The sequence below is a fragment of the Astatotilapia calliptera genome, chromosome 4 (genome assembly GCF_900246225.1).
Source record: "Astatotilapia calliptera chromosome 4, fAstCal1.2, whole genome shotgun sequence".
In the NCBI taxonomy this organism is placed as follows: domain Eukaryota; kingdom Metazoa; phylum Chordata; class Actinopteri; order Cichliformes; family Cichlidae; genus Astatotilapia; species Astatotilapia calliptera.
Window position 1 is genome coordinate 26,787,653 of NC_039305.1, and position 24,427 is coordinate 26,812,079.

The following is a 24,427-nucleotide window of genomic DNA, read 5'->3' on the forward strand; positions in this document are numbered from 1 at the left end:
CAAGAACAGTTAAAACCAAAGTCTTGTGACTGTAACGTAGCTATAAAAGCTACTAGCCAAAACTGCCTTAGTTAAAGCAAATTTAGCCAACTTCTTCTCATTTACAAGAAAATGAAAATTCAGTTTTGATATTCAGGCATCTTAGTAACTGAACTATACAAAAATAAGTCAATACTGTAATGGGGAGGGGTGAGAAAACATTACCCGCTAAACAAATGCTGCTAAAACAAAATTAGCCTAGCTTAGCAGAGTAGCAGTAAACAGAACCAGAGCAATTCCTGTGAGATCACATGGTTAAGCTACATTTAAATGAAACATTTGAATGTATTTTTAAACCATTAAAAGTCACTGGCTGAAAAGAACAAGAGAGGGAAGGGGAATCAAAAATTCATTTGGGTACTGAATAGTCTCCTTCATTTTTATCCTTCATTTTTTTCTTAGTCTAACAGCTACAACAAATTTAAAGATTTTTTTAGTGCAGCCATTCTGACATTAAATATAAACATAAATGCAGGTATTAAGGGGGAAAAAAAAATCACTGATGTCATTAGACAACGCCTACATTTACATATTTCATTGCTAAAAGGCTGCTGTGAAAAAGGTCTACTACCAATTAACATAAAAAGGCATAAAATTATTTATCATCTTCAGTAGTTACTGTGTGTTTGTAAGGCAGCACATTAACCTCACATGTTCTAGCAAAGCACACCCTGCCTTGCAGTGCATTAGCACAGACCTACACCTGCCACCTTATAGCGAAAACGGCTCATACATATTGATGACTAGCCGGTTGGCCGTAGGGCTTGTCCTTCCTCACACGGCTATCATCTCCTTCCAGTCACAGGAGGACGTGAACAATGGAGATGAGGAGCAAGCAAACTGAACTGGAGTGAAAGAATGGCCTTGACTGTTAGCCAAAGCACATGTACTGCAGTTAATGATCAATCTTTTTTTTTTCCAGTTTGCCTGACTTCACCCTTATGCCTAAATTCCACAAGACATACATATATTTACATAATCAAGACGTATGAAAATCCTTTTGCCTAAGTAGCCATGCGAACAATAAAATGATCATGAAAACCCTGTAAATGGTTGGTCATTCAAGCGAAAATGCATCCTAATTTGACCCGACAGACCCGGTGTCCAGCCTTTGTTTACCGACATTATGCTTCTAGCCATCAAAGCCTGACCAACCTGACAAGTCAGAAAGACAATAAATTATTCATACAGTACAGTACAAAAGCTGAAGCAGGTAATTGGGCCTTTAAGTGTTCAGTGCAATCTACCGTTCCAGCACAAATTAAAATGCAAAATTCAAACAGGGTCAGCAGGGGACAAAGTAGTCCAAGGTCACTCAGTTCTGCTTCAAGACATTAATCGTCCCTCTTTGCTGGGTGTCTGGAAAAAGGAGTGGAATAGCAGTCAGCTACTGGAGTGGAAATATGGTGCTTTAAAGATGGAGGGAAAGAAAGACTCCCATGTCCTTCAATGTACACACTGCTTACTCCCTCTGTGCTTCTACTAGGTCACTGTCCTCACCACTCACAGCAGCAGAGGAAGGAGCATGATGAGGCTTCGGGTGCACGGAACTTGCCAGAACTGGGCGTGTCCGTGCACTGTGCAATGAATGCATGTAGATCTGTGATGTGTGCCTGCTCCTGTGTTTGGGCCTGCAAGAAGACAAAAAAGCTGCAAATTTTCAAACTGCTATTGTCACTTACTAAATAAAGTCCCCGTATTTATCGGTAAAAATAAATCAATACATAACTGCACAAGTATCCTGCATTAATGTCGGATCACATTTACCAGTATTAACCAATAAGTATGATCATTATCTTGATTTAGCAGATTGGCACTGGGAAATTGGCAAAGTAGAGGAGACGTTGATGGGAAAAAATTTTGTTTTTAGATTTTAGCATTTCTGTAACCCAATTCATATGATTAGAAAAAGCACTCAAACCACCACCCAACAGTATAATAAAGAAACAAAGCAGCAACTGTACCATGATGGTGTCATAAGCTCCGGTGATGAGTGCGATGAAGAGTGACAGCACCATGTAGATGAAGAGGGAGATGAAGGTGTAAAGGTAGATCTGGCTGAAGGTCCACACCAGCGTGCTGCTGTGCTCCATCTCAGCGAATGTTACAAACATGTCGTCTCCATTGATCAGAGAAAACAGGCACTCTGACACCATGGACAGGGAGCGAAACTGGATACATGGAGTCCAAGTTAGCACAATCATTTAAAGAAGAAAGTTTTGCAGTCTTTCAGTGTTTTTATTTATCTTTTTGGCACGGACTACAAAATTGACTTCTAGAGAATGTTTCTGTGTGAAAGGCAAATATCAATTAATTTCACATTCATTGAATTAGGTAATGTACGGTATTTTTGATGCACATATTAGCATATTTATTTTTTTATTGAGTCATTTAATTATTTCATTTTATTCATTTTGTTTTTAATTTCAGGAAAGCTGGCCCTCCATATATTTCCACCAGAATTGATTACATTATTTTGCTTGCATGCAAAAAGCAATATCCTAACAAAATGCTGCCTGATTCATATTTAATAACTATCAATTTTCTCCTCCCATTAATTATACATAGCTAAAAAATGACATGCTGGGAGGCAGTTTATCATAATTAGGATGCTCTGACATGCAATTCTGCTCTGAGTGACTCACGCCTGCTCACTCCTCCTTAGAGACACAGCTGTGTGTCCGTGCATTACCTTTGCATGGTAGGGCCCCAGCACTATCCAGCCACAGAAGCAATATCCCAAATAAATGGCGGCCGCACAGCAGCAGAAGCGGATGACATTGGGAAAAGCAGCTCTTAGAGTCACAATCAGGATCTGTGGGAGAAAGAGACCAAATTAACTAACTGTAAATACATTTTAAAATATTATATAAAAAAAAATTGTGTTAAATAATATTTTCCATATTTGTGTGTGTGTGCTTGACATACATTGTATTTCTGAAAGAAGCTGAGGTAGCGGATGACTCCCACCCACACCAGCAGAGTGGATGTTCCCAGCAAGATCCCACAAACATCATATGATGACAGATTCTGCATCACAAGGAAGACATCATTACTTATCATAACTTACTGAAAACTGGGAATTTTACATCTCAGTAGGTGAATAAAAAAAAGAAGCTTCTTTTACAGTGTGCACAAAGCTGCACACCCTCTCACATCTTGTTACCTTGGACTCTATCCCAATTTTGATGAAGCTGCCGATGATGGTAAACGTGTCACTGACGATGAGCAGAATGTACCAGCCGTTGATGAACTCCATCCTGTCTCCCCAGCTCACGCTGCGGCCCAGTTTGTGATTGAAAAACTGCACGTACTCCTGGGTAAGGAGATGGGAGATGATCAATGGGGCTTTAAATGTGATACACACAACCGGAAAACTGGGAGACCGTGAAAGGCATTTAACTACTTCTCTTTGCCTGCGTGACTGTTATCATTATGAAATTATATGTGTTGAATATATGGCATCAGGGGGCAACAGTGTTTGTATTGCAGGATGTAAGTTTTGCTGTGATCTCATTAGCGCCACGGCCTCCAGGCAAGCGCTTAGAAAAATGACAATCCAGCAGAGCGAGCAGTGCAGACCAGCCTCATCTTTCACGGTGGCAAGCAAAAATCGGAACTTCTGTAATCACATTTCACGCATGATGACTAACTTGATACACTGCACCCTTGAGAAATGTAATGATAAAGATTTGAAAGCTCATTTGCGGCTCGATATTTTTTTTTCTGAGGTTTTCATTTTGCACGATTTGCTGTTCAGAACAATTCATCTCATCCTGGGTCTCTTTGCAGCACTTCAGTTCATCCACTGAAACTTTTTTGCTTCCACCTTCAAGCCAACTTTCTTCTCATTGGCTGCCTGTGAAAAACAGAAGATCTTAACAGCAGGTGGGCGGGGCTTATGTGCTCACAGGTAGTGCTGTGTACCTGAGATGGCCATATTAGGGACATCTGCTCTTGGCAATATTTTTTATGTGTCCTCATTTGGTTGTTAATATGACACCATAAGAAACTACAGTTCCCCAAATGACACTTAAGGCTGACTGTAAAAGGGGTTCACTTCCACAGACACTGTGAAAGATGTGTTTCACCCACTGGTTTTAGACTCCGATTTGAGGCTTTAATGTAACCAATGCGATTGTATTTGGATAATAATAATAATAATAATGGATTGGATTTATATAGCGCTTTTCAAGGCACCCAAAGCGCTTTACAATACCACTATTCATTCACTCTCACATTCACACACTGGTGGAGGCAGCTACAGTTGTAGCCACAGCTGCCCTGGGGCAGACTGACAGAAGCGAGGCTGCCATATCGCGCCATCGGCCCCTCTGGCCAACACCAGGCCAGAGGGGCCTGAGAGGGAGAAGTGCTAAGTTATCCATAAAGTGTACGAGTGCAATGCAGACTCTTAATTAGTACCTCAACAAAAGTTGCAACTTCAAGCAGTCAGTCCACTTGGGGTCCCATTTTGAAAGACATCAGAGGAGAAGTGAAACTTTTTACAGCCTCCTTTTGGTCTCTGTAGCATATTTTCCTCCTAAATTTGGAAATATCTCACCCATTTCCATTACTGTGCTAAAGTCTTGAGTCACCCCTCTTTTTTTTGGTTTATATTTTGTGAGTAAAATAGGTGCAAAACTTTATTGAAACATGTGCAAACATACATGGAAATAGAGTAGATAAGCCAATGGTATGACCATGTATGACCAGGTATGCTACACTAGCAGCGTGTTTGGGATCTTTGTCATACTGAACAATGAAGCTGTTGCCAATCAGATGCTTTAACAATGGCGGATCAAAATATGATGATGATGTCACTTTTCTATGTTCGTAATTTCATCGGTTTTTGACGAGATATCCAACATCACTGGCTGACATGCAGCCCAAACCAGGGCAGAGCCTCCACCATGCTTTACAGTTGTAGAGACTCATTGTTGTACCTCTCTCCTGACCTCCTTTGTACATACTGATGAGCATTTGAACCAAAATTTTCAAATTTGGATAAAAGACCTGATGCATCTCTCAGGTACTGTGGAAGGTCTGTGCTGGAATTTTTTCATACTTCGTAACCTCCTAGGACCTGGCGTCCACATATGCGGATATCACATTTTGGGTTGTCTAGACCAAAGTATTAAATTTTGCTCTACAACGGCCTGATATCCACTTACGAGTACACTATTCAATTCAATTCAATTCAATTTTATTTATATAGCGTCAAATCACAACAAAAGTCGCCTCAAGGCGCTTCATAGATACAGAGAAAAACCCAACAATCATATGACCCCCTATGAGCAAGCACTTTGGCAACAGTGGGAAGGAAAAACTCCCTTTTAACAGGAAGAAACCTCCGGCAGAACCAGGCTCAGGGAGGGGCGGCCATCTGCTGCGACCGGTTGGGGTGAGAGAAGGAAGACAGGATAAAAGACACTGCCACTGTTCTATCAAAATCTAAAGCAAATGTCCTCTTATGTGAATCTCATTTTTCTCAGAAACAAAAATCAGGTAAAAAACAAAAACAACCCCCCCCCCCCGGTAATTCTTTGTTTTTACATTCATCAGGTTCCAATCAGCCCAAATAGCAAAGAGAAACTGAAAATACATGCCATGAAAGAGTTCAGGTCTTAGGAGGTTAAGACACGATTTTCAGATACTGTTGAGCTGCTGTAGACAGGTTTTTAGGCCTGATACTTCCCTTTTTGTCTTCCACTTGTCCAGTTTCCTCAGTGTTTTAAGTGACTGCACAGCATGCCAAGATAGGGAACGTTTTCCACTAATAGATCTCCGGGAATCACCTTGTTGATATAAAAATATGGTTTTGTGTTCATCACAAAACTGTGATATTTTTCATAGACTCAGCTAAAGAAATTGGAACAAACAGTTTTTTGGTGTGCAGAGACAACACCTGCTCATCCCTTGAGTTAGGTGACTTTCTCATAGGTCAGTATTTCTTAACAAAGAAAAAAAAAAAACTCTTAAAATGGTCAGGTACAAGGACGGAACTAAAAAGAAGTGAAAAATCAGCGAATGTCCAAAGAAGAAAGAAATCCTTGAGAACTATCGTTCAAAACTACTAGTCTGTCTCCTTGAAAGCAAAATATAAATAAAAATAGACTTTTGCTGTAAGAGACAAGACTCAGTACTGTAAATTGTATTAAGACTTAATGTATGCATTATTAAAAAAGCTAGACAGTCTGGCAGGAAGGTTCTTTTGACCAGGCTTCACTTCCTTTTTTGTGTTCATGGTGGTCGTGCATTACTGTGCGGTTACATACACAAACAGCCTGTCCTTATCTGAGCTCCACTTTTGTAGGTCATTGAACACTATTTAACAGGTATTTGTGTGTGTGCAAAGGGCCCATGCAGTCTATGGATGCATCTTGGTATCCAAGCTAGCTAATGTTGACTGATAACCTATCACTCTGTTCTCCTGTCCAAGTAAGATTATATGTTCTCACGCCCAAAAGAGGCAAACATTGAGACAGCCAAAATGCCAAACCCAAGGCTTCAAAAAGGCAATGTCAGTCGTGCTATGTGCAATATCCATTTCAAAATATATATTTCATAGGCTAACATCACAAAAACAAAAAAATACAGAAATTATTGGCCAGTTTTCTTACATGCTGCAGGAGGATGCCTCTGAGGATGGAGCGTCCACACAGCAGCAAGGACAGCACGCAGACGATGGCCACCAGCACATCAAAGAACTCCTGCGCATAATTCTCGGCTGAAAAAAGAGGACAGAAATAAAAGGGATCAAAGGCAATTAAAATAAATGAAGCGGCAGGTAAATAAATATCACCCCTAACCACCAGTCACTCACCACGTCCAGTCACATTAGGGTCTTTACACTCCTTAATGGAGGCACGGTTCTGAAGACTGATCGTAACTTTACCGCTGTGCGCCCTGTTATCCATCACAATCTGACGACAAAAGCATGAACCACGTAACAATTAGCATGTAAAAAACAACATTTTTAGTTTTTCTATTCTGTGGGATGTTGACTGAATTTGAGATCATAGAGGGGCTCACTGTGATAGCAAAGGTGTAGCAGTCCGGGATTTCATTATTTATAATGGTCTGAATGTTGATGGCCTTCAGCTGGAAGTCAATGGTGACATTGATCAGCCTGGGGAGGAAAGAGACATGCTGAGGATTCAATGTGCAGAATTCACATTGCAAAGAAAAGCAATACCTCTTTAATACCAAAACACACAAACATAACAGAGTCTCTAACTTGTAAAACAGGAGAGTGAAATTCTTGTAGTCACTGTTTCCTGGAGCAGCGCTGTACGTCAGTGGGTCCAGTCCAATACAATCTGGAAAAAGGAAAATCAGAAATAGCAAAAGAGGAACTAAGTCATACATGATTTTTTCCATATCACATGAATGCCACACTACGGTTTATTTTTACCACTACATTTATCATGCATTAGCCATAGCCATCTGCCAAATCAGCAGATGTGCGCAAATAACCCCTTTCCCAGGACCGGACACAGTATTTTTGCTACTAAAGTGGAAAAAAAAAAGGTCTGTGTTTTTCATTACAGGACTCAAGTCTTTAAAAGTAGGGCACAGTTGCAGGGCACTGGAGCAATAACACAGTGACTCATTGACACTATTGGTTCCTTAAGGGAAATACTGGCACTTGAAGAATGTGCAGACAGACGTGTAACAAACAAGTAGACTTTAAAACATAAAGAAAAACAAAATCAAAAGAAGGATTATCCTACCTGTGACAACATGTGGGTCGATGTCAAACGTGTCATTGACGGGGTCGATGGTGCCCCTCCTAAAGTACCTCTGACAGAGGGAGAGCGCGCTTCCGTTAACGCCGACACCCGGCACATAAGCGTACCGTCCCAGTGAGATCTGAGGTAGAGCCAAGTACTGAAGAGGGAAAGAGAAGCCGAGAGGTGGAATTAAGCTCGAGAAAACATCTGTCTCCTTTATGCGATGTTAAACTTTTCACGTTCAGAAAGTAACAATGAAGCTCTCACTAAAAAGAACGCTGTTCAGTCAGGATGGCAACACGATAGCGGCATCTCTTTCCAGAAATATGTCTCAATTACTAGAGGTGGAAATCACCAGACACCCCAAGATTTGATATAATTCCGATAAAATATTATTGCATTTTTATCACATTTATTAACTTTGTGTTATGTGCTTGGTATGGAATAAGATATGTTACGATTTATCACCAAGTTGAACTTTGTCAATATCTTTTTTTACAGAATACAATGAAGTTATTTTACTTTAATTTGAGATTACAAGCACTGTCACTAAAACCTGCATTAATGTTGCCATAAGATTCAATCTGCAATTGCATGCAAAGTGTTTCTGGTAATACACCAAATAACTGTGATAAATTCTCTGAAATCGCATCTGTTGCTGTCTACATAAACAGAAATTCACATTTAACAGGAATGTATATTTAACTGCGCTCAGTAATGTTCCTGTTCTACAGGAATATAACCACAATACAACCAGCTGCCAACCAGTTGAGTCAAGCCCACTTGAGTTGTTTTCATTGACAAAGAGTCATTCAGACTGATGGCAACATGTTGGCAACATTTCTGCTTTTATAAATTAGACAGCAGTTATTTGCAAACTTCCAATGATCTCTCTGAGAGTGACTGCAGTCAGTCCAAGTAAGACTGAAACTGTTTGCAGAAAGGTTGCCTCCTGTTGGGCGACCTGTGCAATCAGTTGCAGAATGTGAAAAAAATCTATACAATCACCAGGCAGCCGCTGCTTTTTTTATGGATGCAAGGAGGTTGCTTTCCTATTTGTGGTCATGTGACTGAGCCATTAGCTTGCTCTTAATTAGGAGGTAGCTTTAACAAGCTGAGTGTGTTCAGTGTTGGATGGTTTTTCAGTTGAGCCCATTTAATGTAAGTTTGCTTGGCTAACAACATCTCAGGATGGTGGCGCATGAGATGAGCCTTCTCGCTCGTAGACTATTTTAATGTATTTAATAAAATCTCAATATTTGGTGTTCCTGTAGTGATCAATGTCAAAAATATTGGGATACTCTATTGGACTGACTTCCCCCCACCCACATCTGTTACTGTGCATAACCTACAGCAGCAACTTTTTCCATCTAACTACTACATCCACTTCTTCATTGTCTGCAAATGCAGACAAACAGACGTCATTTGCAGTCTGTGTTTCTGCGCTTATTCACACACTCAATTCTAAGCTAAGCTAGTAAACATTGTAAACAATACAACTGCTAAAGATAATAGCTCAGCTAGCTTTGCAGTAGTCCTGTTTTCCCCTCAAGCCTCTGATTGACCTTTGTTTTGTTGGGTTTTTGTGTGGAGTGGAAATCTGCAGTCAGTGTTACAACAGTATATTAGGGTCCATTGTAAGTAATAATACCATGAAAAAACACTTATTAATATCAAGCATATCTAATGTATGCATGGCTTAAAAAAATCATTAAAAAAATCATATTAAACAAAATTCTGGTCATAATAATAAATCAAGAGATCTCAAAATGTCTCTTAAAATGGTTATTAGCAGGCTACCTGCTCTATGGTAAAGTTGATGTGGCTGTACATCTCCATCTGTGTGTGGACAGCGTGGGGATTCTTGTCCTTGTAGCCCTTCAGGAAAAGGTGCTTGAATGCCGCTGTGTTTTCCTCTTGAAACGTCACAACCATCTGGTTACTCAGTCCAAACATCACCAACTAATAGACAGAGCCAGAGAGCACAGGCACAAGACAAATGAGCTGAAACACTCGGGCAAATGCAGAGAAGCAGTCGCTGCACAGTTAGAATAAAACACAGGACATGATCGGGTATTTGCATTCTGAGCCTACAGAGTATTCATGTTAAATCAAAGGGCTGTATCCACCTGCACAGTCACAATGATGATTTTCAGCAGCTGCAGGCCAAGTTTGAAAGGCTTGCGCCCCTTTGCATGATACTTGTCACAAGGGCTCATGAAGAAATACTTGAGTTTCCTCCTCAGGGCCTCCTCCTCTCCTTCTTCCTCCTGCTGGAGGAGCTTGGAGCCCACCAGGGTAGGAGGGCGGGAGCTGCCACTTCCAAGAAGATCCTGGGAGCCATAGCCTGATACGGAGGAGAGCAGCTTGTCCTTCTCTGTTAATAAAATCATTCATTTTGGAAAGAAGCTCAGCATTAAAGAGGTACTCAAGACATTATACATTGCTGGGTTACTAACAAGTGACAATTTGAATTAACCCCTTTTATCCTGGAAAAGTGGTTGGAGAGTGTCTTTAATTCTGTTACTTAGCAGTGTTAGCTGGTCTCCCTGCCTGTATGTGGTGCAATTTCACAGCTTAGTATAACCAAGCTAACGCTGGCGGATAACTTTCATGTTTAAATGTGTAAATGCTCAAAAATGATCCAAGCATGATCCAAGATTACCACTTGTAGCTCCTGAAAAACAAAAATCCAGTATCTTAATGATTATATTACATAAAATCATTAAATAAAAAAGAGTTTACAACAGATAAAAGCCCAGGTTCTGAAAAGCATGTTTATTTATACAATGAATCCTTCTTTGGTTCTTCATAATGAATTACTGTGGCATGGAGGCGATCAGCTTTTGACACTGCTGACGTGTCACTGCAGCTCAGGTTGCTTTGATAGTTGCCTTCAGCTCGTCTGTGTTTGGGGTCAAGTGTTTCTCATCTCCGTCTAAACAGTACCTCACAGATTCTGTGCGGCCTTCAGATCAGGTGAATTGGTTTGCTAATTAAGCACGTGTCTAAATGCCATTTGGTAGTAGTTTTGGACCCACTGGCACCCTGCTAGAAAAGGAAATTGGCATCTCCATAAAGCTTGGCAGTCAGAAGCATGAAGTGCTCCACTCCAGCAGATGACATGGCACCCCAAGTCACCACAGACTGTGGAAATGTCACACTAGACTTCAAACACCTTGGGTTCTGTGCCCCAGGTAAGCTCTTCTGACATTATCTCTGGTTCAGGAGCGGTCTGACATCAGGAACGTGACACTCGCAGCTCTGTTCTCTGCCAAGTCCTTGAATTGACTTTTCTCAAGGTTGCAGTCACCCCTGTTGCTTGTGGACATTTTATTTTCCTTCCTCAACTTTTATCAACATGCATTCTGTGAACAGCAAAAATAGCTGTCTGTGGCTCATCCTGCTGGCATAGAGGGAAGCCTGTCAAGTCAGCAGTCTTCTCCTGATTGCAACTGCATGTTCTCAACTAGACTGACAGACAGGCAGTATTTATACTGTATCTGAATGGCAATTCCCCCAAAGTCGAAATAAGATAAAAAATTAAAAAAAAATTCGAATTATCCTGCTGGGTCTCTTAATAGAATTTTATAAATTGCTTGACTGTAGAAAGATTTTTATGTGATTATCATCAAAACAAACATGGCTGAACTGTCCATGCTATTCGATGACGTCATCTTGGGCTCGCTAACTGTGATGATTTTAAGAACCACCGGTTGTAGATGTCAAGGCGGAAACCTTTAAAGCGTTTATTTTCAAAACAATAAAAAAAATAAAAAATAAAACTTTAAATGTCCAAAATCGGCGGAATGATCCTTTGAGCCTCGAGTCACCTGTGAATAAATACACGGAGCGGACGTGTTTCTTTCATTGTTCGATATCACACCTTAGCAAATTTTCACAGATGGACCCGCCTCTTTAAAAATAAATAAATAAACAAATACATGAAAAATAAAATAACGTAATATGATGCTAGCAAATAAATGCGTACCAATCCGTGGTATAAAGAGTGATACAGGTGAAGAGAGATAATAAAAGAGAGGACTGAATGTTGCCAAACCTGTGGCGCTGTCTTGGATGCAGGTGTAACTAGAAGATGCCATGGTGATGCGTTCACGTTCGCACAGGAGCAGCGGAAGGGTACATCACACTCATAAAAAGCGAGTAGAGAGCAGACGCGGGGTCATATTATTTGTTTACATCGTAAAATAAAAGACGATTGCTGTCGCAGTCTGCGGATGAAACATAGGTAAACACATCGCCGCTTCCTTATGACCACGTGACTCCATCATGTGACTAATGCCTAGCCTGTAAGCTATTGCTGCTGGGAAGACTAAAGACGCAAACGCCAAAAAATTCAGGGCAAATGTTGAGCTAATGTTCCGGTTATTACTCTTTTTTTTTTTAATGTTTTATGACAGTTTTATTAATTAAGACTTAGGATAAAATAATTATTGTTTATTGAAGAGAACTTACGTTTGCGCAAGTAGTTAATAAGTTAAGTCATGGTGAAGGGAAAGGGTTTTTTCGCTTTTTGAGAAATACTGGTCTCATAAAGAGGATCTGAGGATTCAGGAGTGAAGCAAGATTAAAAGCCAGGATATGGCAGTAATGCAACATTTTTGGATGCAAGCTGCCATTAAACCTGAAAGAAGAAGAATAAGAAGGCCTCAGAGGTTATCTAAGAGCATATTGGGAGCAACAACACCATGAAGCCCAAAGAACACACCAGACAGGTCAGGGATAACGTTATTGAGAAATTCAAAGCAGGCTTAGGCTACAAAAAGATTTCCCAAGCCTTGATCATCCCACGGAGCACTGTTCAAGCGATCATTCAGAAATGGAAGGAGTATGGCACAACTGAAAACCTACCAAGACAAGGCCGTCCACCTAAACTCACAGGCCGAACAAGGAGAGCGCTGATCAGAAATGCAGCCAAGAGGCCCATGGTGACTCTGGACGAGCTGCAGAGATCTACAGCTCAGGTGGGGGAATCTGTCCATAGGACAACTATTAGTCGTGCACTGCACAAAGTTGGCCTTTATGGAAGAGTGGCAAGAAGAAAGCCATTGTTAACAGAAAACCATAAGACGTCCCGTTTGCAGTTTGCCACAAGCCATGTGGGGGACACAGCAAACATGTGGAAGAAGGTGCTCTGGTCAGATGAGACCAAAATGGAACTTTTTGGCCAAAATGCAAAACGCTATGTGTGGCGGAAAACTAGCACTGCACATCACTCTGAACACACCATCCCCACTGTCAAAAATGGTGGTGGCAGCATCATGCTCTGGGGGTGCTTCTCTTCAGCAGGGACAGGGAAGCTGGTCAGAGTTGATGGGAAGATGGATGGAGCCAAATACAGGGCAATCTTGGAAGAAAACCTCTTGGAGTCTGCAAAAGACTTGAGACTGGGGCGGAGGTTCACCTTCCAGCAGCACGACGACCCTAAACATAAAGCCAGGGCAACAATGGAATGGTTTAAAACAAAACATATCCATGTGTTAGAATGGCCCAGTCAAAGTCCAGATCTAAATGCAATCGAGAATCTGTGGCAAGATCTGAAAACTGCTGTTCACAAACGCTGTCCATCTAATCTGACTGAGCTGGAGCTGTTTTGCAAAGAAGAATGGGCAAAGATTTCAGTCTGTAGATGTGCAAAGCTGGTAGAGACATACCCTAAAAGGCTAGCAGCTGTAATTGCAGCAAAAGGTGGTTCTACAAAGTATTGACTCAGGGGGCTGAATAATTACACACACCCCACTTTTCAGTTATTTATTTGTAAAAAAAAATGTTCGGAATCATGTATGATTTTTGTTCCACTTCTCACGTGTACACCACTTTATGTTGGTCTTTCACGTGGAATCCCAATAAAATTGACTCATGTTTGTGGCTGTGATGTGACAAAATGTGGAAAAGTTCAAGGGGGCCGAATACTTTTGCAAGCCACTGTATAGAGATATCACTCATGTCTGTATATGAAGCAGTCAGCAGACTGTTAGCTTATTTTAGCATACAGGCTGAAACAAAAGGGATGCTAGCTCTAGTCACACAACCACAACTTCTGATTTCCGCATTCAAAATGTCTTTGTTATATTGGGTAACACCAGAACCAAACTAAATCAAACAACCACAATTTCCTCTTCTTACTTATACTTCTCATATTTTTATTAAGGGACACAAATGCATGAGTTGTAAACCTATACTCGGAGCTTTCCTCAGTAGCATTTAATGCCGCATGGCTTATTTGGAACACAATTTCCCATGAGTCTCTGTCCATTTCAGGTTAATTATGGCTTCTGTCAGATACATCAGGGCTGTGTGGTTGTAGGAGTCACGCCTAAGCCTGCTTACTGGTGGGCTCTAGGAACATAGATGTGCTCCCAGGCTGAAACTACAGAGTTGTAAAATGGTCATTCAGCTAACTCACCATCTGCAGAGGAATGGTTTATTTTAAGAGATTCATTCGGGTTTCAGAGCCCATCATAGTCCTGATAGACCTCAGTGCAGCGTTTAATACCATTGAACACAATATTTTACTAGAAATTAGAACACACTGTAGATATTAAAGGTTCTGCGCTGCAGTGGGTTGAATCATATCTATCGTGAAGATTTGAATTAGTTCATGTAAATGGGGAGCTTTCTTCACACACTAACATTCACTAGTGCTGCGATTTGTTATTTAAAAAAATGAAATAAACCCAATGTTAGTTATTGCTATAGACATTACAGTCAGACCTGGAAATGACCATATTTATTTCCCTCAGTGTAACAAATAGGTCCTCTGGACATAATATAAATTATAATATTCAGCGCATGTTTTAAATATGTCTGTGTTAGTATAAGCTAAGCAGCTTTTGTTTGCTTAAAAGCAGCCATGTCATCAAAAACAACCACAACCTTCCAGTTTTTATTTGTAACATGTAAACATCTTTGTGTTACATAATGACTCGATGACAAGACACTAAATACAAAAATGTATTTTAAATAACACTAAACTACTTCCTCTTTTCCACAGATGCTGTTTAAAGAAAAACAATTCAGCTTAGCACCGCAAAATTTCTGGGCCCAAGAAATGTATAGATTTGTAAGATGTAGCCTGGTGGTTGCGTTGTTAGCACAGAATTACTAGCCCCAGATTATGAATTATTAAAAACAAAACAAAACAAAAGCTGAGGCTGAGCTGGAATGAAATAGAAAACAAACCATGGACTCATACATCCACTTGATCCCACTTATCCAGCTCAGGTTTGCAGGGAAAACCTTGAACCTGTCTCCTTAAAATATTTTGTCCCTAAAAACAAGTCATGTGGTGATTCATTGTTGGTTATGATTTAATATTATCATAACCAGGGGTACTCTACTTTGTTGGCCTCCTGTAGCCAGCTTGTAGACTAAAACAATAATAATCAAATATTTTTTAAAAATGGTGTAAAAAGGGCTGTCAAATAGAGCCCCAATGTTTTGTTGAATTTTTTTACATTCCTGTGACCATTGTGGCATGAAAGTTTATGCAGTATGTTTACGCTTTAAACTTTTGTCTGTTGCAAATATGTGACAAAAGAAAAACTACAAAATAAAACCACATCAGGAGGCAAAACAGGAAGGAGATGATCCACGAAACCATGTAGGTGCATATTTTCTGCTCATGAGGCTCAGTACAGCACAGTGATCCATTTATATTGTCACCCTGTCTCATCAGTTACCACAAGGAGACACTTCAGATACAAACACCAGCCTGGGCCGCCGTGATTTCTCCTCATCCTGTACAGATTTACATAACAACTCCCCCCCTCCGATCTTTCTTATCTGCCATCCAAAGCCTTGTCCCTGGCTATAACTGACTCGTTAAACTTTATCATCAGCGTGGTGCCTTTGTGCCAGTGGGCAGTGACCTTTGCGGGAAAGCCACTGTGTGTGAGGATGGCCTCCACGATGCCCGCGGTGAAGGCGGCGCAGTTCAAGCTGCTGTTCTCCTTGGGCACGGAGATGTACGCATTAATAAGCGGCTCTTTCTCTATGATGTAGTACGTCTTGTCATCATCGTTGGCCTGCTCCAGCTTGTCAGCTTCCTTTCCAAACAAGGACTTCCACACATTAACCTAAAAGCAAGATGACTGTTAAGAGTTTGAAAATAAAAAAGGGTTACTCATGCGTGTGATTACATTTGCTCACCTTGACAAAGAGGAGCATGTTCAACACTTTGGTCTCCCTCTTCCCGTTCTTCTCCCTCAGCACCAACACATCCAGCATGCTGGCTCCCACGCTCTGGCCCATATCTGCCAGGCGTGTCTGCAGCTCCGACACGGAGTACACGCGGCTCTGACAGTACTGTACCATCTCGGAGAACAGGAGCGCAAAGGCGCTCAGACTGACTTCAGTCTTGGGTCGGGTCAGAGGGCGCTCAAGGATGTTGGATTTCCCTCGAGTGAAACGGGTGTCCATTTTCTGTTGGGGAGTAATGGCAGTCAGTGGTTTACATGTTCTGATGCAGACGTTTTGTTTTGGCAAGATTATGGAGCGCACTTTCATGACAGCTAGTGGAGAACTGGCAAAGGCTTTATACTTTTGTGTTGAATCTATGTAGACCATCAGACATCGCTTGCACAAGTTGCTAGCATTTATATTTGAGCGTAGTGTGCTATCGCTCTTCTGTCATTTGATTACTTTTTGGTTGCACATCACCAGCTTCCAGTATCTCCTCTTTCATAGCCTGGTGTGCTTTCCCTCAAGTAGTGAAACAAGTTTATTGTGTCAAATATTAGAGACTAGCCTTTCATGCGAATACAATTTGCGATGTTCAATAAAGGCAATATACATTAGTGAACCGCAGGGGTGCTAATTTAGCTTTTATATACTGATATGCTAAACATTTACAAAAAGGAGGCACTAATAACATGGGAATAAATGTGTGACCGCAGACTCACAGACCTCTCATTAAAAAATGTAATTCCAGGTATGACTTCACCACACAGACACACGTTACAAGCTTTTTGCAAACACAATGGACCTGCTGAGTTTCTACAGACACGACAGCTGATCAATACTGGCTGTTAGCCATCGCGCTACAACTGTTAGCCGGCACTACCGATAAAGATTATCTTACACATAAAACAGCAGGAATGAAAAGCTACGCTTTTACACAGAGAGTATAATATTCTGTAGCAGGTTTACTCATTTTCAGGGACGTCTGTGTAACATAAACGCACCTTGTCAGAGCTAAATCAGCTGATGGTCAGTTTTTCTTCCTCCTCTCCGTCTTCTTCCTGCTTTGACAGCTCAACATTACCAACAGTTAAATTGCATACCGCCATCTAGTGGCCGGACTCTTTAGTGCAACAACACACTGCACCCTGCTTTCCTTACTTTTTACCTATATTTTTTTTAAACAAGCCATCTTCATCTGGCATTAACGACCATAACCATATTGACGTCTCCCTTTCCCCCCGAAAACATAACCTAATTTTTCACAGCTATTATTATTATCATTATTAATAATAATAATATTACTATTAGCACAGTTAATTTTAAATAATTACTCTGGTCTTACTGACTCCACCATGTCCTTCTCGTTTCTGCTTTTAGAAGATCTTTTTTATTTACATCACTGACCTTTATTATCTGCATCCCAGACTTTCTGCACTGGACTTTACACTTGGACCTCCACTTCCTGTTCTTGTAATCATGGCACAGTTGCAAAAACCAGTCTGAAACTTTTTCTCTTGACTTTCTGCAGTGCGTGCACATGTACTGTGACATGATTTCCAGCAATGATCGTGTCACCATATAAACCTCAGTGAACATGAAGATCTTTGTTGTACATTTCTGCGGCTGCTGCTGAGAACACACGTGATTCATATTTTTGGGGGGGACTTCCACAGTTTTGCAGCCCAGCGCTGTGTGTTTTCTCCACACTAACATGAACATGTGTATTGCCTCACAGTGGACTCCCAGTGATTTGTACTGTAGTGAACACTCTTCTGCAGTCTGCTGTTATTTCCAGAAGCTGCGGCACGCAAAACGAGATGACTGAGATTTATTACAGAACTTGAGAAATTCTCGAAAATGTCCAAGTGGATCACTGTGAGGTACACGGAAAGACCTTGACCGCTGAGGACAAACCACTTCGTGCTGCTTATATTACAGGTGCCAGTTTCCCACATTGCTCAGACGGCCACACCAACAGATTAAACTGAGGCCTATCTACTCTGTGTATTTGTGTGTGTGCGTGTACAACTGTTACATAACCACTCCCTTTACTACATGTGATAAATAAGAGAGAGCCATTAAGGCAGACACATTGGAAGTGCGGAGCTGAAGGTGTTCACATCTCAAGATGGACAGAGTCTGCTGGAAGCTGAGCCTGGTCTTTCTGGTGCTGTTGGTCAGCACGTGTGTGGAGGGTAGGGTTGCTTCACTGTTTTCACCTGTTTTATGAGCTCGATTGTATGCATGTATTCAGATCAAGAAACTGTATTTGCTTTCATTTTCTTTCTTTCTTTCTTTCCCTTGTTGACTAATTCCTCGCTCTACTTGCGTGTCTACCGGTCCAAACTTCTTTCAGTTTAAGGACTCGATTCTAATCTTATGCAAATAGAAAACATACATTTCCAAGGAGGCGATCAGCTTTTATCATTTTGATAACAAAATCTTTTTTCATTCTTGCCAAAATAAAGATTTCAGCTGCCCAACAGGCTGGGGCCTCCTTTGTCATGTTTGCTGTTTTTACCGTGATTCATTTGTTTTTTGGAGGGTGACAGGTCTGGGGCGCATGCAGGCCAGTTTAGTCGCACCGGGACGGTTTTTCCTACCGAACCGTGCTGCTGTAACACATGCAGGATGTGGTTTGACATGTTCTTGCTGAAGTAAGAAAAATCTGCCCTAAAAACCAACCAACCAACCAACCAACCAATCAAAAAAAGAAAAGAAAAGACAAAAAAAAGTATTTTTGGAAATGGCTTTGTGTAAGACTTTTTTTCTGACTCTTCTTTTTCACATCTGAGACCAAGAAATGGGCAAAATCGTTCTCAGCCTGATAGGGGGAGAAATGTCAGCTGTAGCTTGGCCTAAAGTCACTTCTGATTATGCTGAAAAAAGATTTCTGTGGCTTTTTCCTCCAACTGTTGGTTTCATTTAATCATCGAGACAACTGCTGGAACAGTTGGCTGGCCACTTTACTTCCCACTTGTTGAGCATAATAAAAACACTGCAGGCAATATTTGCCTTTCTTCAGTCAAAGTCTTTTAGTGCCGCTGTTCTCCTCGCCACGTCTCCTTTGGTTAAATCAGTTTGTGTTTAAACTTAGAAACAAAGGAAGGTTTGTATGGGGGAGAAATGATGGGCTTTAGTTTGAATGACAATTTTTCTTTTCTTCTCTTCAGCTTCATTTTCATATCGGATGGAAGACTTCATCAGTGCAGTAAAGCAGGTGGAAGATGAGGACCCTGGGTCAGAGCCGCTAGCTGTGTTGAAGAGGCTGCGGCGGGCAGCTGAGGTCAATGACCCGTTTATTCAGTACTTCCTTTTCAGTGATCTCTCTGGAGTGCCTGAACTGGCTGCTAACCTTTCAGATTACATTAGAAAAGCTGTGCATCACAGGGTGACAGAAGACGCCAAAGAGGAAGGGGTGGTCCTAAGTCCTGATGGTACCACTGTTGCCCTCAGACCGCTCCTCCTGGGCATCGAGGCCGGTTTACTCGCCAAGACTCGAGGACGCGTTCGAGGTCTCTACCTACTTGCTCTGGCCAGAGATCTGGGCCTTTCCCTCAGGCAGAGTCCAACTGTGACGCGGCGTCTGGGACCCGACGGCTGCTGGGACAACCTAAGCTCTCCTCAACTGTTCACCCTCTCGGACAGCCCCTCCCTGCTCACCACCGCTCAAGTCAACGGAGGCATGGATGGCGTCGTGCTGGGGTTGGAGGTTTCTGACAAATCCAGACGTCCTCTCAAGCTCAGCAGTCTGCTGACAGAGTACTACTGCCACCAGCTGGAGGGTAAAGGACTGGACACCGCCCCACGCCTCATCAGCCGACGCCGCAGGGAGAACTTCAGACAGTTGGTTGTCCCGCTGCTGCTGGCCAGACAGGTGGTGAAATCTGTACAGCTGCAGCAGAGTCTGACAGGACAGTCAGATATGGAGAGGAAGGAGAAGAAGGTGCTGATGAGAGAGGTGAAGGAGGGGATGAAGGAGTTTGTCCATATGTACATGGGTGAGCATAAAACTTAAAACACAGACCAAGTGAAAGGTTTTAGAACAGCAGTGTGGTCTGTGACCATTACATAAGAAAGTTAAGAAGATCCATCAAAATACGAGCATAACGTCACATGTAACAAACTCTGATCTGTTTCAGATTGCCCACCCATCGTTCCTCGGTGTATGTGGGGTGCAAAGCCGTACATAGGAACACCCACCAACCTCTCGCTGCCTCTCTCCTTCATGTTCATCCACCACACTAGCACGCCCAGCCAGCCCTGTCTGACCTTTGAGCAGTGCTCTGCAGACATGCGCTCCATGCAGCGTTTTCATCAGGAGGACAGAGGCTGGGATGACATCGGATACAGGTACGTAGACGTTTTCACACGTGACATCTTCGCAACCAGCTCACACCGTCTAAGAGTCTCTGTCCTCTCCAAAAGCTTCGTTGCGGGCTCCGACGGGAACATCTACGAGGGCCGAGGATGGTACTGGCAAGGAGCCCACACCCTCGGCTACAACTCTGTCGGCTACGGCGTTTCCTTCATTGGAGACTACAGCAGCATTCTGCCCTCTCAGCACGCCATGGAGCTGGTGAGAGACCAGCTGGCAAGCTGTGCTATCATTGGCGGGCGACTCATACCCACTTTTACCCTGAGGGGCCACAGACAGATGGTGAACACCGCTTGCCCAGGAGATGCTCTGTACAGTGAGATCAAGACCTGGAAACATTTTGGGGTATGTAGGAATTTTGAAGTGTGTGTGTGTGTGTGTGGCGTTTTTCACCACAATGTGCCAACTAATTGAAAATGTTTAGACAGATCCTTACATCACTACTAAAAAAACTTTGATGGTAATCTAGTCTTTCTTCTAGGGTTACTAAGGGGTTGTTGTATATATATCAGCTAATGAAATGTGTTATCAGACATTAGATGGGTTGCTATGCAGCTTGTTTAACTCAGTGATTGTCCTCTGATAATGCCTTAGTAAGCATTTAGAGCATTATAAGTTAAAATGCCTATTTCCCCACATGTATATTAAAACTATTCCTGATGTGATACTCCAAATTGTTGCCATTGTGGGTCATTAACGTGACTCATCACTGTGCAGCACTTTTTCTTTAATCTGAAGTCGATCAAATCTCTCTGGCCTTATTCACCTTCAGAAGTAGACGAGTTCTCCCAGAACGTTCCACAAAAATAATCCACTAGTGCTTCCTACTCCTCCGCCTTCCCATCAATGACACATCCAACCACTGCAGAACTGTCAGAGTCTTTCTGTAGGTGGCATGACCCAGAGTTATGGAAAGCGTCTGAGGTGTACAAGGTGAACAGGAACGGAGAAAGTGTAGTCCCCAGAGGAGCTCCCGCACTGCACATCGCCAAATCAGGCAGAGCCGTATCTAATCTCACAAACTGCAGTCAGTAGCAGTGGCTGAATCATGTTAAATGCACTTGAGAAATCAAAGAAGGTGACCCTCACCATGCAATTTCTGTCTAGATGGAAGGACACTCTCTGCAGCATGTAGGTAATAAAACTGTGATGCTGTGAAGCTCAAGTTAAGGATTTTAAATAGCAGCATTAAAATAATTGCGCAGGTTTTTGGATCTGCAACTTTTCCTGATGTAGCTCCTAGTCAGGGAGGTGAGAAACCCCCTCCCACCTGGTTACTCAAAGAGAAGGAACCTTCAGAACTTCTTTGTGAAGACGGTGCAACCTGAGTGAAGGTCGACTGTTTCATTTTATTCATCGAGCCTTTATGGCAGAGCATAGGGTGGCAGCATCATGCTATGTGGGTGATTCGAGGCTGTAGGAACAGGTCATAATTGATGAAAGCATGAATGTGGTGAAATACAGAGTCTTTAAAGACCTGTTGCAGCCCTACTTTTATTTCTGCAAATGCTCCACTCTTTTCGGCCTTCTTATATGACTTACTTTCTTTTCTTTTGTTCTTTTTCTTAGGATGTCCAGAAATAAAGAGGCTGGGATAGACCAGAACATCACACAACAAATATTAGACTTATTTTTATGGGCTGCTTTGTTGTCATTTCTTTTTCACTCTGTGGCATGCGTTGCATTAAGTAAGTACCTTTTTTTGGGATTCCATCAGAAGAGCGATTAATATGATGATGAAGTACATCCAATGCAAACTGCTGGCTTTTAAAAAAAATTCTTCCTGAAACAGAGACTGTTGTTAAGAAAGATTTTTCTTCAGTTAGTTTTTGATATTCTTCTACGCGACATCAGCAGAAGTCATGTATTACAGCTGATTTGCATAAGTGTTCTCTGGCTGCTGACATTGCTTGAAATTTCTGACCGCTTCTCCATGTGAAATTCCTTCTGTTGCAACATGTTTGAGGCTTTTCTTGCATGTGCTGCCCATTCCGAATCCCCCACAAGATTTCAGTGGGATTCAGATCTTGGGTTATTTCACAACCCTCCATTTCTTCTTTTTGAGCCATTCCACGGTGGATTCACCAGTGTCCTAAAGATCCCTCTTCTGCTTAAACTTCCATTTCTGGTTTAACTTTCAGACTTTTCACATAATTGAATCAATGACCAGAAGCTGCTCTCCTCTTTGCCTGTATGTTACATGAGAGCATGCAAAGCCTCTACCAACTTGCTCTGGCTAGAAATCTGAGCCTTTCCCTCAGGCTAGTTTTGGCATACAAAGCCATTCTCTCCGTCTTTGCATGCTTTCCATGCAGACAGAATTTTAGAAACATGGACTTTGACATCAACACTTACAAGAGGAAGTCCTCTGATGACATTTTGGGGTTGTTGTGAAGACTCCTTTTTGTTTCTTTTTTCCCAGGCAAGCCATTTTTTTTTCTTTTTTAACAGTGAAATTAGTAATTTGAAATAATGTGGTGATATCTGAATAAAATGCCTCATTAAACTCACATTAAAGTCAAATGCTTTGCTGAAGGTCTCTTCAGAGCTTGATGTGGCAACAGCAAACACTTCAACAGCAAAAAGGACGGCAGACCGGCGATGTCAACAGTTTATATAAGAAGTTTGCAATAACAGGACCCTGGGCTGGAATACCTGAATGTGGAGCTGACTGATGATGGTATTTTAAAAAATATACTTACTGGAATCATGGAAATACTTCAGGTTGTCTGATGTTTCTTTCTTTTGACTGTCACTTTTATCTATCCTGTTTCTGTTTCTAAAACGATCAAGACTTTGCTTTTTCAACTATACAGCGAAGCATTGATTTCCATGAGATGGAGTGTGTCACATGACTGTATACTTGTGGGTTTTATTTTGGCAATAATAATATACTATGTGTTATAGAAGCTGAATTAAAGAAACAAAACTTTACTTTCATAAAAAAAAAATCTGAATACTTTACTCAGCTTATATACTTTCACAGTACTTTACCTTAGTACTTCACTTTTCAGTTGTTTCATTATACATTTTCAGATGATACACTGACTATACTAAATTTCAATTATTTGAAACTTTAAGGTACTACTTACATCATTTCTTTGGCAATACATTATAATAACCGTTATTACTAAAGGGTAAACTGACATTAACAACAACATAAATATTAGGGCTTACTTACTGGTAACAGTTGTTTTGCAGGAAATTATTGTCATATGCTATGTATAAGTAGGCAGGGGTACTGGGACCGCCATACATTACAACACTGGGGACTGCAGTTTGTGTCCTGTTTAGTCACAAAAGCAGTTGTGTTCAGGTTGGAATTTGTCCACTGAATCAAAACACAATGAATTTACAGTAAGGTCAGTCTCACTGATCAGTAATATACAAAACAGATAATAACATTTGTAATCATTAACCAAACACAGAACACAGTGTATAAAGTGTTATGTGTACAGATGTCATTGTCTCATATCATCTATGATGCAACACGCAACACAGTTTATAACTCATATATAAACCTGTAACAAAGATACTACTAATAATAGCATAACTAACGACTGGCAGACCAGAATATAATTATTCATTACAAAATGACAAAATAAGCAGTGACACCGTTCTGTACAGTAAAGTGTAATTAACTAAAAATGTATTAGCAGTGGTTATTACAGTGTTATATATCACTGAGGAAATTCCCAAATTGCTTATAAGTGTACAAGGTACTTAAAAAACACCTTCACCAGCTGCATCATTTAAGTGATGTACATATTAATTAATCAGAAAAATGTATTTTTTGAAAGTATGCCTTTGCTTTGATGTTTAACTACAGCAGTTTTGCTTATTTTAACAAATGAAATTATGCACACAGTGCTGAAAACACTGAGCTCACGTATCGACGATTCCAAATTGCCCTTTTCTGTTGGTCTTACTCAAATATCTTTCTAAATCACAGTTTTGCAAACTCAAATTGCATCATTTAGCACACTCTGTTCACCTAGGAACACTGGGCTTCAAAATGCAGATTTCCAATTACTCATTCTGCATTTATGCAAAGTCAATCGGAAGAACA

At 41.3% G+C, this 24,427-nt stretch overlaps 3 protein-coding genes across 5 annotated transcripts; 1 reads left to right on the forward strand and 2 right to left on the reverse strand.

The window, feature by feature from the left end:
* Positions 1–524: 524 nt before the first annotated feature.
* Positions 525–12,512, reverse strand: mcoln1b (mucolipin TRP cation channel 1b). The gene is made up of 13 exons (XM_026165842.1): positions 11,836–12,512; positions 9,905–10,152; positions 9,576–9,737; positions 7,776–7,932; positions 7,280–7,361; positions 7,075–7,171; positions 6,866–6,965; positions 6,663–6,769; positions 3,206–3,355; positions 2,968–3,069; positions 2,732–2,854; positions 2,004–2,210; positions 525–1,670 (listed from the first exon to the last, which is right to left on the reverse strand). Exons 1-13 carry the CDS (start codon positions 11,876–11,878, stop codon positions 1,536–1,538), a joined length of 1,713 nt encoding a protein of 570 aa, XP_026021627.1. The 5' UTR covers positions 11,879–12,512; the 3' UTR covers positions 525–1,535.
* LOC113021276 (N-acetylmuramoyl-L-alanine amidase-like) lies at positions 10,159–22,881 on the forward strand. 2 transcript variants are annotated; one of them, XM_026165844.1, is made up of 5 exons: positions 10,159–10,972; positions 19,154–19,981; positions 20,123–20,333; positions 20,409–20,703; positions 21,928–22,881. In XM_026165844.1, exons 1-5 carry the CDS (start codon positions 10,873–10,875, stop codon positions 21,940–21,942), a joined length of 1,449 nt encoding a protein of 482 aa, XP_026021629.1. In that variant the 5' UTR covers positions 10,159–10,872; the 3' UTR covers positions 21,943–22,881. The 2 variants fall into 2 exon arrangements, with proteins under 2 accessions (XP_026021629.1, XP_026021628.1); XM_026165843.1 differs by lacking the exons at positions 10,159–10,972; positions 21,928–22,881 and adding an exon at positions 17,180–18,175 and having other exon boundaries at positions 20,409–21,917.
* On the reverse strand, positions 14,653–17,058 carry LOC113021277 (trafficking protein particle complex subunit 5-like). Of its 2 annotated transcripts, none has more exons than XM_026165845.1 (3): positions 16,982–17,058; positions 15,948–16,220; positions 14,653–15,874 (listed from the first exon to the last, which is right to left on the reverse strand). In XM_026165845.1, the coding sequence occupies exons 2-3, from the start codon at positions 16,215–16,217 to the stop codon at positions 15,578–15,580; spliced, it is 567 nt and encodes a 188-aa protein (XP_026021630.1). In that variant the 5' UTR covers positions 16,218–16,220; positions 16,982–17,058; the 3' UTR covers positions 14,653–15,577. The 2 variants fall into 2 exon arrangements, with proteins under 2 accessions (XP_026021630.1, XP_026021631.1); XM_026165846.1 differs by lacking the exon at positions 16,982–17,058 and adding an exon at positions 16,704–16,959.
* Positions 22,882–24,427: the final 1,546 nt, after the last annotated feature.

Bases quoted from the DNA above. Each gene is read 5' to 3' on its own strand.
- mcoln1b (XM_026165842.1), bottom strand. From the start codon at position 11,878: ATGGCATCTTCTAGTTACACCTGCATCCAAGACAGCGCCACAG. The intron at 10,153-11,835 runs GTTTGGCAACAT...TTTTATTAACAG, and splicing joins CATCCAAGACAGCGCCACAG to AGAAGGACAAGCTGCTCTCC. The intron at 6,966-7,074 runs GTGAGCCCCTCT...TTTTGTCGTCAG, and splicing joins GCTACACCTTTGCTATCACA to ATTGTGATGGATAACAGGGC.
- LOC113021277 (XM_026165845.1), bottom strand. From the start codon at position 16,217: ATGGACACCCGTTTCACTCGAGGGAAATCCAACATCCTTGAGCGCCCT. The intron at 15,875-15,947 runs GTGAGCAAATGT...TCTTGCTTTTAG, and splicing joins ACATGCTCCTCTTTGTCAAG to GTTAATGTGTGGAAGTCCTT.
- LOC113021276 (XM_026165843.1), top strand. From the start codon at position 18,109: ATGGACAGAGTCTGCTGGAAGCTGAGCCTGGTCTTTCTGGTGCTGTTG. The intron at 19,982-20,122 runs GTGAGCATAAAA...GATCTGTTTCAG, and splicing joins GTTTGTCCATATGTACATGG to ATTGCCCACCCATCGTTCCT. The intron at 20,334-20,408 runs GTACGTAGACGT...CCTCTCCAAAAG, and splicing joins TGGGATGACATCGGATACAG to CTTCGTTGCGGGCTCCGACG.